Source organism: Pteropus vampyrus, unplaced genomic scaffold (genome assembly GCF_000151845.1).
Source record: "Pteropus vampyrus isolate Shadow unplaced genomic scaffold, Pvam_2.0 Scaffold74, whole genome shotgun sequence".
In the NCBI taxonomy this organism is placed as follows: Eukaryota; Metazoa; Chordata; class Mammalia; order Chiroptera; family Pteropodidae; genus Pteropus; species Pteropus vampyrus.
Window position 1 is genome coordinate 121,390 of NW_011888855.1, and position 16,171 is coordinate 137,560.

The 16,171-nt window shown below is 47.8% G+C and overlaps 1 protein-coding gene across 4 annotated transcripts in view; it reads right to left on the bottom strand.

Annotated features, from left to right (window-relative positions):
- LOC105293481 (H-2 class I histocompatibility antigen, Q10 alpha chain-like) overlaps positions 1 to 2,824 on the bottom strand; it is a 16,078-nt gene extending 13,254 nt beyond the window's left edge. For 2 of the 4 annotated variants that reach the window (XM_023531828.1, XM_023531827.1), the window contains exon 1: positions 2,557 to 2,823. In XM_023531828.1, coding sequence (XP_023387596.1) covers positions 2,557 to 2,731 — 175 coding nt within the window. In that variant the 5' untranslated portion in view covers positions 2,732 to 2,823. Of the gene's footprint in view, positions 1 to 2,556 lie in introns of all 4 variants that reach the window. The other 2 variants (XM_023531826.1, XM_011362146.2) reach the window with 2 other exon arrangements.
- Between the last annotated feature and the right edge of the window lie 13,347 nt (positions 2,825 to 16,171).

Here is a 16,171-nt window from a genome sequence, read left to right on the forward strand (position 1 = left end):
GTTGGCACAGGTCCTAAAAGCTGGAGTTCAGGGTCAAGGCCTGGGCCAGAGAAAGGACACGGCTGGCATGGAATAGACCCTGAGTCCCTGGGCTGAGATGAGCCTGCCATGGAGGGCAAGATGGCGGAGACAGAGAGAAAAGGGCCTGCAGAAGCACCTGAGGAGTCTACGGACATGCTACCCTGAACAAGCCCCATCCCGTCTTATCTCAGAAGCTACGCAGAGTCAGGGCTCAGCAGAGTCGGGCCTGGTTAGTACTTGGATGGGAGACCACCTAGGAAGACCAGGTGCCGTAGGCGTTTTTAAAAAAAAGGGGTGGGGGATTGTAAACTGACAAGGTCCTTGCAATCTGTGAGGTCAACCAAGGGTTGCCTTGCCTAAAAAAAAAAAAGAGGAGGAATCGGGAAGGGCAGAGGGGGACCAGAGGTTTCAGGGGCCAGCCCTGAAGTCCCACAGGACCATCTCCTCAGTGCCCCACAATGGCCTCTGCGGTCCCTCCCCTAGCCTGCCCTTCGCACTGCTCCCATCTCATTGCCAGCACCAGTGATACATCCAGCCAGGTGCTTAGGCCAGACACTCCAGCTCAGACACTCCAGCTTTGTGATTATCTGTCTTAATCTGTCTCGTGTGGTCTTGGTCACGTGGTCTTGGTCCCAAGGGCTACTGGTGAGTTCTGCCTTTTTGCTTCTCACCTGGTCAGGACTCCCTTCCTCGGCTCTTGCTCGAGGCAATACGGGCTCCAGAGCCAGACTGGTGGGGCCCAAACCCTAGCCAGTTGTGAGACTTCGTGCAACCTTGGGTAGCCAGTTAATCTCTCTGAGCCTCAGTTTCCCTATGTTTACCATGGAGATATAACCAAATCATCGTCATAGCATACTAATGAGGTGCAGGCTTCTGATGCAGCACTTATGACATCTGTCCCCTGAAAGCCACTTGCTCACTCCCCACCTTCTGAAGGGAAGGCTAGCATCCAGGAGCATTTGAGGGGGCCTGCCAGGAACCTCTGGCACCATCCTCTCCATGTGACATCTCCTTCCTACAGTTTGGCATACACATGGGGTTGTCCCTCCACTCTTTCCCTCCTCCTTTGCTTGGGGTCCCATCCCCCTGGATCAGCCCTGACCCTTTCCCCCCACACACCCATGAACATCCCTGTCATACATAACTGGAAGATCACACCAGGGAGGAGCTGTAAGAGGGGCAGGGGTTCTTATTTTGGGGCCCCTGGATTTCCCTGGGCTGTGTAAACCTGAAAACTCAATTTGGGTAGCCTTGACTAGGCGGGAAAAAAATAACTTCTTTATTTTCACTAACCTCTAGCTGACATTTAGTATTTCCTCTCATGAAGAATGGAGGCAACAAAGCCCAGCAAGGTCAGCAGGACCTGAATTTTGGTCCCATACAAGCCACAGGTGTTTTCGAGTCACATGACAGTTGTTGCAGGCACCTGGAAACCTGTATTCTCCTCCTCACTACTTCCAATTTCGGGGAGTTGCTATTATTTAGGGTAACTTAGAAGTACATATGTCATATGTCACAAATTTATATTTCTAGTTTAAAATTTTTTAAAGTCTTTATAGAAATATAATTGGGTTCATTTTATATATTAAAAACATTCTAAGACGAGGTCCAAGGCACAAAAAAAGGTTTTAAAACTCTGACTTCAGGTCCAGTGCTGCCACCTAGCGTCCCCTCTGGTCTCTATTTTAAATCGGTAGATTGTGAGTTGAGGATGTTCTCAGAAGCGGAAATAGCTTCTTGTAAGTGAATGAAGCCCTCAGAACAGAGGCTAGCAGAAAGGACGCCAGCTACTAGTACTGCTGTGATGGTGGACACCTCTCCGCCTGTGCAAATAAATGTTCGGGCATCTCTGTGGCCGCGGTGGGCGGTGCCCCGAGGGAGCCATGGGGAAGCCAGAATGAGGTCAGGCCCAGCCAGCTCTGCAAGCAAAACTGAAACTGAGAAAGAATGGAAATTCCGAGCCGGGTTGTCCTCCTCACCCTCCCCGTGACCCAACAGGGGCTGCCTAAGATACCCAAGAGAGCCTCGCCAAGAGGCCAGGGAGAACAACGGCGATGGGCGGGCGCCCAGCCCAGCTAGCAGATAGGGGAGCTGACGCTCTCAGCTACCTGCCACCGCGGAGCGTGCCCAGGGCCTTCCTGGAGGATCAGGTCTCGGGAGCCGAGCGCGAGCGGCGTCCTCCGGAGGGGCTCACTGGGATCCCCAGGAAGCTGAGGCGTCGGCTGGGTCGTGCGGGCCGGGGGTCACCGCCAGTCCTACGTGCCCCGCCAGCCTCCCGGCGTCCCCTCCCGCTGGCCGCTCACCCCGATCCGGGGGCCCCAGTGGGAGGAGATAAACCAGAGCCCTGCCTAGCCCGGGGCTCAGCGTCCCCCACAGATCCTGGGTCAGCTCTCCAATTCACCACCCCTCCAAACACAGAGGCAGCTTCCGCCGTCTCAGCCAATATCTCTTTCGCCTCCCCCAACCCCACCCGCACTCTAGTGGGGAACGATTGGGGGTCCGCCCCACGACCCCCGCCCCTCCGCTCGGAGTCACCTGACGCGCTCTCCCACACCAGTTCCAACAGCAGTAGGAGCAGAAGCAGTGGCGCGCACCCGGGGCCCCGCCGGCCTCTGGTCGCCAGCCTCGATGGTTGCCCCAGGGCGCTGGTCCTGGCGGAGACCCTCTTCAGTTGTGGGGCCCGTGGCCTTGTGTCAATGCCTGCCGCCATCCAACCCCGGACTCGTCCTTTGTAGGGTCCCAGGCTTGTGAACGCTCAGCATCACCAAGGCTGCTCAGCTGCTGCCTCGCCCCGCCTTGGCCCGGCTCCCGCCCCGCCCCTCCTGGCTTTGGCCCCGCCCCCCTCCTGGTTCGCTGCAACTCTGACGCCTGCGGATCCTGGATGGCCCCCTCTGCTGGTCCACCGAAGGAGAACCACCCCCCACAAATATGAAAGGAAACCAGTCAAGTTGATAATACGAAATATAGCTTATACGTTTCTTCACTACCTCATGAAACGAGACCCGGCGGTGGAGCCAAATAATGTTACTGTCATTTGACAAGTAGGGCAGATGTCTGTCACAACTCTCAAGTGATTCGAAAATACCTGTGGTTTCTGTTGGGGACCAAGGCATGAGTCTCCTAATCCTACTGTGCTTTTCTACCTCCATTCACCACGGGAAGAATGGCTGCATTTCAGCTAGAGCTTAGTGAAAATCAAGGTTATTTTTCCCATCTAGATTCACAGTCCCCTGAATTCTGACCAGGGGAACCCCCCGCCACCGCACACACAATAGTTTTCAGGACAATAGTTTTCAGCTAGGAGTTTTCTCATAATTGAAAATTCGGGAAGAGGGCTGTGGTGGTCCTAATTGGGATGGATTGGGGGAGCTCCTCACACATCGGAGGGTGTGGCCAGGAGTGCCAGCAGTCCAGGCCCGCCATGTCTCGGAGTCAGCAGCACATGGTGTCCTGTCAGGCCTGTATGAGGGGAAAAGCTGGATTGTAATGATCTGAGTCTAGAACACACCATTTGTTGAATTTTAATATTTTCGAAGGAACACTATTGGAGGGGACTGTGACATATCCACAGACATTAGCATTACAAAAATCAAAGAGAGTTTTTTTTTAGGCAATCTAGGTTTATATTGGGGGCCAAATCAAATAGAGCGACCCAGTTGGCTTTGGTTTGTTTCAAGGGGTAAAGTAGGGCGACCAATTGGTTCTGGTTTTAGCACTGAAATTTCTGCATCCTGTGAGTCCTCTCCGTCCCCAGGACAGCTGGCTGTGGGACACAATGGGCCTAGTTAGAAGGAGCAGGCAAATGTCATTTCCACAGTATACAATGCATCTTCCAGGAAGGACTTTCTGCTGAAGATGGAAAGGGAGTGGTGTTTTGTGTTTTGGGGTATCCACTGTGGCACTATGTCACCCACATTGCAGAGCTTCGATGGCCCACACAGCAAACTAGATTCATCTGCATTCCTAGCTATCCTATTTACAGATATTCTGCATGTACGTGGAAATGCCTATTTAGTTATTGCTTTTTTTTATAGTCAAGTTATACATTTAGATGTTGAAACACGTTACTATTTTATTATAATTTAATTTTAAATACTTTTTGTTGTAATTATGGCATTATATCCATTTTAGTTTTTAATTCTATGGATATGTAGATTAAATTATCTTTGATTTATCCTTCACTGGAAAGGATGTAACAAAACCTTTGTGGGAAGGAGGGCTCTGTAAAAAGGCTTTCTGAGATTTTCTGATGCAACACATGCCTACCACAGGTGAGCAGGAAGAGCCTCCCCAGATGGTGACAGGTGACCTGAATCTTGACACAGAGAGCAAGGACGATGAAAGTGTAGGAGGAAAAGCAGTTTTGGGCAAGCAGACACAGACATTCCTCAGGGCGGACCGAGAGGTGCATGGAGAACAGAGGGAGTTGCTGGGGGTAGGAAAGGCCACACAGCTGGGCAGATTGTCAGAACTCAACCACAGAGGGCACTGACTGGCCATCCTCAAAGTTCCATAGGGTCACTGAAAGGGTAGGCAGCCAGATCCACTTATCCATTCAACCACTGGGGGTGTCTACTCTGTACCAGGCACCCTATCGGGCAGAGACCAGGTGAAGCCCCTGCCAGCAGAAAGTCCACAGTCTGGAAGAAGGTAGATTTACATTACTTACCCTAATAGCAACAGCCAACACCAACACTTAGATAACCAAGGATGGGCCACACGGTCTCTGTTCTAAAGCCTTTACTTACAGCTGTCATTCCGTCCTCTCAATAACCCTCTGAGGCAGGACCATAATTATCTCCATTTTAGAGATGGGATAAGTAAGGCAGATTGAGGTTGAGCTACCTGCCCAAGTCAGGCAGCTGGGCTGGGATTTGAACCCAGGCAGTCTGGCTCTGGACACCACACTCTTAATGGTTCCACTTGTGAACTGGGAAGGGAGCTGCAGCACCCTGAGTGCTATGATAGAGGTTCAGAGGGGACACCGAGAGGAGTAGCCAGTGTCTCACGGAGGCTTACGAAGGGTGTCCTGGCTGCTGTCTTTGGGTCAGGGTCAAAGTGGAGGATGGGAGATTGGCTTTGTGAGAGAGGAAGAGAAATACCCGATGAGGCCAGCCTCACCCATGAGAAGAGCTTTCTGAGAGGTCTGGGGATGCACCAGGGATCCTGCTGTGCACTCTCTGCTTCCCCAGTAATAAGAAGTTTCTCTGGAGCTGCGCCTGGTCCCCTCCTGCTTGCCGGGCTACACAGTCTCGATCCAGAGACACAGTGGTCAACTCCCCTGGGGTCCCTACTCCAGAAACATTGGCCAAACTCTCCCCATCCTTGGTTCTACCCTCCCCAGTTTCCTGCCTGGACATCCACGGTAACGCTCCTAGTCTCCAGTGTTTCCCATGGGGGAGCTGAAGGCAGAATTCTTCTGTGAGTGCATCTGATACTCTTGGATCCCCAGATCCTTCCCAGTGGGACAGCTTACCTTACAGGGCTGAGGACCAGATGCTGAAGCAGAAACCTAGGCCCACTCCCAGCAGAGTGAGAAGCTCATCGTCAAAGTTGAGTCGTGAAAATGAAGTACCTTATAGCTCAAACAGTAAGCTAAAAACAAGTTGGTTAATAAGATCGTCAGCAATTTTGAAATAAGTAATGTCAGCACAGACAACATAAATTACCACCACAGAGAGCACTGGGCCAAGACTTCTACAGGAGGGCAGGAGGATAGGAGGACAGGAGGACAGGATGATAGGACGACGAGACTCCTCCAAGGGCAGAAGGACCAGGCCAGTGATCATCCCCAGAATCGATCATCCCCAGAGTCCTTACCCAGAGGGTAGAATCAGGCAGAGAGCTGGACATGTGGCTCTGGAACAACCTGGAGTCCTTATAGAGGTCTTCCTGTCCTTATGGAGACTTGTACAACCAATCCAGAATGGGGTCTCCTCCAACATGTCTTGGAACCCCCAGGAGCCTCTGAATGTAACAAAACTGAGAGTCCTCCCATTGGCCCCTCACCAGAGTGAGGGTCCATTCAGCCCCTGGTATTCCACCTGCATGTGTATCCTGGCTGCTCTCTAGAAGATGGTAAGGCCCCTGGGTGGGCACTGGGATGTCCTCAGCCTCATGTCCCTAGAAGCCAGGCACGGGGAGATGCTCCTTTGTTTGCTGATATGACGGATGCACAGTCTCTAGATCATGGCAGAGGCTGTGAGCAGCACAGCTTGGCCATCAGCTCTTCAGGGCATTGCTTAATCAGCAATGGCCCCAAAACCCCCTATGCTCCCTGGTGGGACTCTGGGCACAATGAGCTGCTGGGACAAGGGGCTGGAGGGGCAGAACCAGGCTTGCTCTGGTATTCTAGGAATCTCTTCAGAAGATAGACACACACTCATGCTCCAGCCCAAACTTTCTTCACTTGTCATCAGCTACATTGCCTCCCAGTTGCACTTGGTGATGAGGGAGACACAATGGGCAGCCATCTAGGTGTTCATCTCTAAGTGGTGTAGCCCACCCATCATAGGGAACTGGTGAAACCCTCAGATGCTGCTGGGACCTTGAATCTGACCATGAGCTGGATAACATGGACCCCTGGAAGGCCCCAGCCTCATCAGGGTCCTCTGGAGTAGGAGGCAGGGTGGGGTGTGAAAACCCAGGGGGCCACACAGGCAGCCTGGCACAACTGGTTTTCTGCTCAAAGTTTGAGGACTTTTTCAAACTGTGCAATATGTATTTGTACTTTTCGGTGACATTGATATGGTTAACTAGAAGCTGAGTTTGTCTGTTTTATGATTCTCCTCTCCATGTATTGCTTTTATGTGAATTGCTCATTCTCGGAGCTGATCTCCCTGTTGCACCCTGCCAATCTCCACAGCCCCCACTGGCTACCCAAGCAGGGGCTGCCTTGCTGCCCCCTTTCCTGCTGGTTGAGGTGGGAGGCCCTGGACCTCAAGCCTGGAGTCTCCACTGGAGATGCAGTCTCAGCCCAGCTCTCACTGAAATGGTCCATCATGGTGTGCAAGCAGCCTTAGCACCAGAGCTTCTAGCACCTGGGTCCACTTCCGTTTCCAGAAGACTCCCTGCTGTGTCAGATCCACTGCATCTGAGACTCCACTTTCTGCTGCTCGTTGTCAGACTGGGTGCCCTTCTGGTCTTCCATGAAGACAGTGTAGCCAGAGATGCCGAGACGAGCCTCTGACATCTGCCAGTGCAAGAACAGCAGTGTGTGGGACCCTGAGAGGGGCAGAGAGTCCCATCTCTAGGTCATGAGTGATCTGAGTTGTCCTGACCTCACTAGTCTCAGGCCCTTTGCATGATCCCACCCAGAGGCACCGAGAGGTGGGGTGCCTGTCCATGGTCACAGAGCAGGGAGCTGGGTTAGAAGCTTAGCCACGAGACTCTGGAGCACACAGAGGGTCCTCTCAAGCCTGAAGGGAAGCTATAATTATCTTGCCACCACAGTCTGTCCCTGGGGTTCTCCCTGGGTCCACATTGCCTAACTTTGACTTGGACAATTGTCTCTGCAATGAGGATGCTAGAGCTCTTTGCTTTGCAAGGCAGGTGGGTGGGTAGCGTCAGGGGTGAATGGCTGGCTGGGAATTGGCAGAGGTGGATATGCACAGGACTACACAAGGGGATACATGTCACCAGCAGTAGAGCTGAGTTCTGGGGCTTCCCTGGAACTGGGGGTCTTCGGGCACTCATATGGGGCTCCACGTCCCTCTGTATCTTGCTACACCATAAATCAGGTCAAAATGAAAGGAGGCGGGGAGAGGAAGAAGGGAGGCAGAGGGCAGGGGCCTGTCCAGATTCTTTCCCCCAGAAATGGCCCTTCTATAAGGCCACCGTCTGGTCTTGACCTAATTTCAGCCTGTGTAACCCTACCCGTGGGCAGTGCCGAAGACCCTCAGGAGGGGATGGAATAGAGGCAGCCCAGGAATGTACCTGAAGTGAGTTACACCTGGGAGGACAAGACGGTCGGGGAAACTCTGGAGAACAGCCTGGATCCGCTGGGAAAGACATTCTAGGTATAGATTCAGTATAACTGAGAAAGAGCCTGCTCCAGATAGGAATGTCCTGGATACCCAGGGACAGACCTTGACAGAGTGGTGGGATTTTGGAAAGAGCCTTGGAGACTAACTGCTGCAAGAGGAGCCCAGAGCCCCAGATGGAGTGGGGAGATGCTACTCGGCTTCACACAAGAACCTTTCCTCTCCTGGGCCTTCTTGGCACCCCCCCACCATCATGTCTCCTAGATGATGGTGTAGATGAGGCAAAAGCAGGAAAGCAGCCCCCTTCTTGCATGCATGGCGAACTTCTACTAGCTGGTCCCCACTCTAGAAGGTTGGGGCCACAGAAGCAGCAGCCCAGCCCACCATGGGCCATGTAGCCCTCGTGGAGGGAAGGTGACTAATGCCCAGGCAAGTGCTTTCCAGACACGCAGGGTTCCATATGCAGACAGAAAGGTGGAGTGACCATTGCCTAGTTCAAAAGTCAATATGAATGTAGAGACTACAGTAATAACTGGAAGAGCGACAGCCTGAGGCCACAGTTGTGACTGCAAGGACCATGGTGCTACTCTAATACACTGTGTATGGACATTACTTTGGCTAATGAGGAAAGACTGAGACCTAAATCTGCCCCAGACAGCTGCACAGACCCCACACAGACCCGATCCCTATGACCAGCATGTCACCGACCCACAGGACATGCTGTGGTATTGTTGGGTAAGATGTTGGGACATCTGAGAAGACGGCAGACCACTCTCACTCCTCAGCCCCATGTGGAGGCCAAGCCCGGAGCCTTGGATGCAGGACTCGTTGGGACTGTGGAGCAAATCCAAGGCTGGGAGGGAGGGGATACAGACCACACACACCTCCTGAGAGGGTTAATTGCATCTTAGAGCCACTGGAAGCTCCTGGAAGCAGAAGGATAACAATTTGCTGCAACTTTTTACAACTGGAAATAGAAGTAACTTTGCGCATTTGCCCTAGGCCTGCCTTCCTAAAAGCTACCTTTGCTAGTTAAAGCACTTCGTATTTAGACACATCTCAACGTACATTACAGTAGAAAACATAATGTAATGACTCCTTCTTACACCCATGAACAGAAGCTTTTCATTTTAATGTAGTCAAAGGTGTCCCACTTGCCAGTCTTTTTTATATAGTAATCATCTTGGTATCTTGTTTAAGAAATCTTTCTCTACCCTAAGATCAGCTAGATTTTCTTCTAGAGTTTCGATATGAAATTTAGAAGTTTAATCCACTAAAGTTAGTAACCATAGCTAAGGTAAGTAAGGGTTCAGCAACCTCTTTCCACGTGGGTAACCAGTTCACTCAGCTATTACTAGAGTGACATGCACTTCTCCCATCCAATGAAATTCCACACATGCTTGAGTCCAATACGGGGCTCTGTGTTACGTCCTCTGGGTAGGTTGGCCGATCCCTGTGCCAGCACCCAACTGTAGCATTAAAATAAACCTTGTTATACAGTATAGCAAAGCTTCCCATCTCTTCTTTTAAAGAAACTTTGGTATTTTCCCCTTGATCTTCTAGAGGAATTTTAGAATCCAGGCTCCTTCCTCCCTTTCTGCATCTCCCTCCTTGCTCTCTTGCCATGTCTCCCCAGATCCCCTCCTGGTAGTTTGACTTGCTCATCAGATGTGATTCCGTGACCTGCCAGGGCCATCCAAGCCCAAATGTTGATATTGTGGCAGTCAGCTACAGGGCTGCTACAAATAAAAGAATCAGGGAGACAGAAAAGTTGGAGTCCCTCTCCTCTCTGGTGAGAAATGCTTTTCCCTCATCCACTGGAAGCTTTGGAAACTTGCTCACAGCCCTGCTCACTGTCTTCAGTGCTTCCCTGGGTATCTTGGCTAAGTGACCTCCCAAGGGTCATTGGGGACCTACCCGCTCTGAACTCTAGTGTCTCTCTGCCCTCGTTTCACTCCCTTAGCCACAAGAGGTCACGACACTTATTTTTCTTTTCTTGGAAGTGCTTGTGTCCATTTTTATTCTTTCCCTGGAAATGCTTGTGCTGAGAAAGGTATAAACATTTCCTGTAAATGTGGGCCCTTGTCTATCAGCCACGTCCTCCTGAGGGAGGAGCTGGAGTCAGAGACTGCTGTCCTTCCTGCTGCCTCATGCATGGAGCCTCATAACCCAGGCAGGACAGAGGCTTGCCAGCACTTTCTTTCTATAGCAGAGGTCCCCACCCTTTTTGGCACCAGGGACCGATGCTCCTATAAGAATCTAATGCCTAATGATCTGAGATGGAGCTGAGGCAGTGATACTAGTGCTGCGTCACTAGCAGCTGCAAATACAGGTGAAGCTTCACTTGCTGGTCTGCCACTTACCTTCTGCTGTGAGGTCTGGTTTCTAAGAGGCTATGGGCCGGTACCGGTTTGTGGTCCAGGGGCTGGAGACCCTGCTCTACAGTGACCACAGCTGCACACAATGTCTGCATTCCCGGGTAAGCACAGGTCTCTCTCTCCCTCTTAGGACTGTGCAGAGGTGAGTGGCCCATGCATCTGGGCGCTGGACACCTCTCTGGTCAAGCAGAGACCAGGCCTCTCCCAACTTCACATTCCACACTCTCCATACCCCTGTCCCCACCCATTTGTCTCTAGTGGAACAATTCAGTGGCTGGCCCTGCTCTGTTTATCACATCAAGCTTGCCCCACAGTTCGCTTAGTTCTCTCACTCCTCTCCATCTTTACTATGGAAAGCTGGCTCTATGAGATCAGGGATTTCCATTACTGAAGCTCCAGTGCCTGGCACACAATAGACACTTGGTAAGAATTTGCTTCTAGAATAAAGAAATAAAGGAAAGAATCATTCGACAGTTCACATTCTGTTTTTATTGCCCCAGTGACTTTTTTGAGTTTATTTAGACCTCCTTCATAAGCACATGGTTGTTTCTGAAAATATGAGCTCAATATTACTGATGCTGTATTTTCACAAGTCAAAGAAGGGAGGCGAGACTAGGTTTTAGTCAGTAGGGTAAGATGGGATACAAATATCATTGAACACAGTTACTCTCTATTTAAGCAGTTAAATTGAGGCCACAGAATGTCACTGTTGCCAACAGTTAAGAGCTAAGCATCTATTCGATTCTTCTTGAAATAGAAAGGGTGGTCACCATCTAAGAGTTTGTTTATAAGATAGTATGTGGCTACGTCAATAAAGTAAATTTTACAACCAAACAAAAACTGACATGTGGTGAAATATGTTTCACGGGACTGATGGATTACTTCCAGGTGAAGGTGTGGGTGAATGTCTACTGCTTCCTAATGGCTCTTCATGCAGGCTTCAACAAGGGCCCTTGCTGTGAATGTTCACTGAAATAGATAAAGCAGCCCCAAAGCTCTGCAGGTCCGGTGTCCTTTCACGTCTTTATAGCAGACAGTTATTAGCCACATTACATCTTAGGAGCTCTCTCACTTACCCGCTCTAGGAAGCAGAGGGTGACAGTGATCACTTGTCTCTCTCTAATCTCCCTAAAGATTCCACAAAAAAACTGTTAGAACTAATAAATGAATTCAGTAGAGTAGCAGAATACAAAATTAATATACAGAAATCTGTTGTGCTTCTATGCACTAAAAACAAATGCTCAGAAGGAGAAATCAAGAAAATAATCCTATTTGAAATTGTTTCAAGACAAAGAAATACCTAGGAATAAACTTAATCAAGGAGGTAAAAGACCTGTACTATGAAAACTGTAAGACACTAAAGAAAGAAATCAAAGAGGACACAAATAAATGGAAGGTTATACTGTGCTCATGGATTGGAAGGATTAATATCATTAAAATGTTTATACCACCCAAAGCAATCTATAGGCACAATGAAGACTCTATCAAGAAACCATGGACATCCTTCTCAGAACTAGAGTAAATTTCCCTAAAATTTATATGGAATCACAAAAGACCACAAACAACCAAAGCAATCCTGAAGAAGAAGAACAAAGTTGGAGCTATCATGCTCCCTGATTTCAAGCTATACTACGAAGCTATGATAATCAAAACAATATGGTATTGGCACAAAACAGACACGTAGGCCAATGGACCAGAATCAAGAGCCCAGAAATAAACCGCTACTTATATATGGTCAATTAACCTATGACAAAGGAGGCAAAAATATATAACGATAGTCTCTTCAATGAGTGGTGTTGGGAAAACTGGACAGATACATGCAAAAATAATGAACCTTGTCTACGGCCATGCAACCCTGAAAAAGCATGATCCCATCTGATCTCGGAAGCTAAGCAGGTTCGGGCCTGGTTAGTACTTGGGTGGAAAGACCAGGTGTTGTAGGCTTAAAAAATAAGAGATTGTAAGCTGACAAAGTCCTTGCAATCTGTGAGGTCAACCAAGGGTTTCCTCACCTAAAAAAAAATAAAAAATAAAAATAAATAAAAATAAATGGTATTTTAAAAGAAGACAATAATAATGAAACTGGACTACTCTCTTATACCATATAGAAAAGTAAACTCAAAATGGATTAATGACTTTAATGTAAGACCTGAAACCATAAAATTCCTAGAAGAAAACATAGGTAGTAAACTATTTGACATCAGTCTTAGTAAGCTCTTTCTGGATATGGCAACTTGAGCAAGGGAAACAAAAGCAAAAAAAAAAAAAAAGGCAAAACAAACAAACAGAGAAAAAAACCCCAGGACTTCATCAAACTTAAAAGCTTCTGAAAAGCAAAGAAAACTATCAACAAAATGAAACAACCATCTACTGAATGGGAGAATGTATTTGCAAATGATATATATGACAAGCGGTTGATATCCAAAATATATAAAGAACTCATACAACTTAATACCAATAAAACAAACAATCCAGTTAAAAAATGGGCAGAGAGCCTGAACAGACATTGCTCCAAAGAGGATATATAGATGGCCAACAGACAAGTAAAAAGATGTTCAACATCACTAATCATCAGAGAAATGCAAATCAAAACCACACCTGTCAGAATAGCCATCATCAATAAATCAACAAACAACAAATGTTGATGAGGATGTGGAGAAAAGAGAACCCTTTGTACTGTTGGTGGGATTGCAAATTGGTGCAGCCATTAGGTGAAATGCTATGGAGATGCCTCACAAAACTAAAAATAGAACTTACCATAGGACCCAGCAATCCCACTTCTGGGCATTTATATGTACCTCTATGTTCACTGCAGCGTTATTTACAATAGCCAAGATATAGAAGCAACATAAGTATTCATTGATAGACAGTCAGATAAAGAGGATATGGTATACATACACAATAAAAAAAAATAAAATCTTACCATTTGGGACAACATGGGTGCACCTAGAGGGCATTATGCTAAGTGAAATAAGAGAGAAATACAAATATTGCATGATTTTACTTATACGTGGATTTAAAGAAAAATCAAAACAAATGCACAAACAAAATAAAAACAGACTCATAGAAACAAAGAATAAATTGATGGTTGTCAGAGGGGAGAGGGTTGGAGGGATGGATGAAAATGGCGAAAGGGAATATAGTCAATATATATGATAACTCTGCATGGTGACAGGTAGTTACTAGACTTGGCGTGGTGATCACATCGTAATATATGTTAATGTCGATTCACTATGTTAAACACCTGAAACTAATATCATATTGTATGCTAACTATACTTTAATAAAAAAATCTATTATGTTTACAGAATATCTTTATTCACACTCTCAAAAATCACCAGAACCACTTTGTGAAGTGAATGTAATTATGACCCACAAACTTTAATCCCCTCTTTCCTTGTTTTTAAATAGAAAATGTTGAAGAGTAAAGAAAGGAACAGATCCAGTAACCGCTGAGAAGTAGGTGGGCAAATGAATGTCTAAAATCTACAAGTTTTACGAATAAGCAATTAAAGTTGAGATCAACTTTTTAACACCCACCCCTACCCGAATGCAGAAAAGAATTAACTCAGCAAATCTGGACTGTCTAGACCCTTTAAATTCCAAAGAAGGATTTGGCCCTTGTTCCGCTCCTGGGAGGTAACCTCAGGCCTTGGAGATAAAAGTGTCCCTGTTTACCTGGGGCCTTGGATGATACCAGATAGTCTAGGTTAACAACGTGATTTATAATGGGACTTGAGCCAAGAGATATCACCTTGATCTCTGGATGGGCTGGAGACTGAAGGTTAGTGACATGGGTGGCAAGCCATGCCTATATGATCAATATCCAACTAAAAACCCTGGACGCTATGGCTTGGGTGAGCTTCTCTGGTTGGCAGTGCATATTGTCATGCATCATCGCTGAGAGAATTAAGCACGACCTACCCAACAACACTAAGAAAAAACAACCGGAAGCTTATACCTGGTGTGTTCTAGACAACGTCCAATGTGTCTTTTTCCATTGTTGATATTAACCTGAATGAATCCCTTTGCTGTGATATACTATAACTATAAATATAATGGCTTTTCTGGGTTCTGTGAATCCTTCCAGTGAATCATTGACTCTGAGGGTAGTCCCAGGCACCTCCCCACCAGCCGTCATTGTGTACCTATACGAGCTGTATTTAGGACACTTATATTCTTATTTAGAAATAAGAATGACAGAAATGAGGTTTCTGCTTACGTGGATGGATGACTGACAGGTCCAATTATAACCATACAAAATACTTATTCCCCCACAATTCCAAGTGTGTGGAAAATTAGCTTCCAGAAGGATTTAAAAGCTGTGTATATAAAGAGGTAAGGACTTTAGGACATCAAAGGATAGAAACTTCAAGGGAACAAACCGTCCATTTCCTAGTCAGTAAAGACTAAGTTCAAGTTCTTTTTTGGAAACATTATCACCTACCAAAGTTTGTTATAATAGTGAAAAGCTTGGTGGTAACTATATACATTAAGACAAACAAATATCAAAAACAGAACCATAGAAAGATCCAGAATGTGTGAAAAATCAGAACCGATTAGGGGCAGCTTACATTTCTGATCTAACTATTTTACAGTGGCCAATGAAAAGCATGGTTGACAATGCGAGATGTGCATATATAGAATTCTAACCTGTACATAAAACTTTATTAATTTCCATTATGTAACAAAATCAGACTGGAGTCAATCAGGTTACCAATTACAAGGCAGTTTGAAGAATTTCTTCTTAAACCAGATGGTTGTGACTCTTATTATCCCCACTGACTCTCTTGGGGCTTCCCAGCATCTCCATTCTGCAAGGAGGGGGCTTTCGCCCTGGTGACCACTCCAATAGCCAAAGAAGAGGTACAGGAGCTCCATGTTGGTGGCCCTTAGCTCACTGGGTCTGGCTTTAGAGCAGGATGAGCACCTGGCACCCAGGACCTGAGGTTAGTAACACTGGTCTACCAAGGTTGGGGGAGCATCTAGGACTGAAAAGAGGGTGTGGTCCCCAGGCTACACAAGGAGTTGGCAGCTGCTGGAAATCCTGGCACCTAGCTTCTCCCTGAGTCTTTGGAGCTTTCCCACACTGTCACATGGCCCAGGAAGCAGCTCCATAAATTTTGGGGAGAAGAGTTGGGTAGGGCTATAACCTGAAGAACAGTCCTCACTGTGCCCCACTGGGGACTAAGCAGCAAGGAGTGTCCAGTGCCACTCTCAGGAGAGATGGCCTGGTGGTGATGATGACCACCGAGGATGCCAAGCAGTGACCAACCCTCACAGCCTCTTGGAAGGCCAGCTATTTGGGATGGAGTGAGAAAGTTGAGGAGGATGCCTGGGTCCCTTTCATGTGACCCACCCCACCTAGGCAAGTTTTGGGGTAGACACACCTCAGGTGGCCTTCAGTTCCTCCCTTCTTCCCCTACCGCCCAGATCCGGAAGCAAGGAAGGGGTTCTGAGATCTGAACACAGGAAATAAACTCCTCACCCAAAAGTAGCTGCCTCCAGGAATAGAAGGGGGTTATCTGACTCAGGCCGAGTCCCCTCTCCAGGCCCAGTGGTACCATTCCCAGACCCTTCGGACAAGGAGTAAGGGCACTCACTGCCTTCCTTCCCCTGCTAGACCAGACGCGGCCGCTAGCCCAATCCCTCCTGAAACACTTTTCTCCTTTCACAGCATCACTGCCTTCTTCTCAAGATATCCGGTATTCAAGGGAAGTGGAAGGTGGGACTCTGAATCTCTCAGTCCCCACCCCAGAAAGAGACAAGGGAATATGAAGGAGGAAAAGTG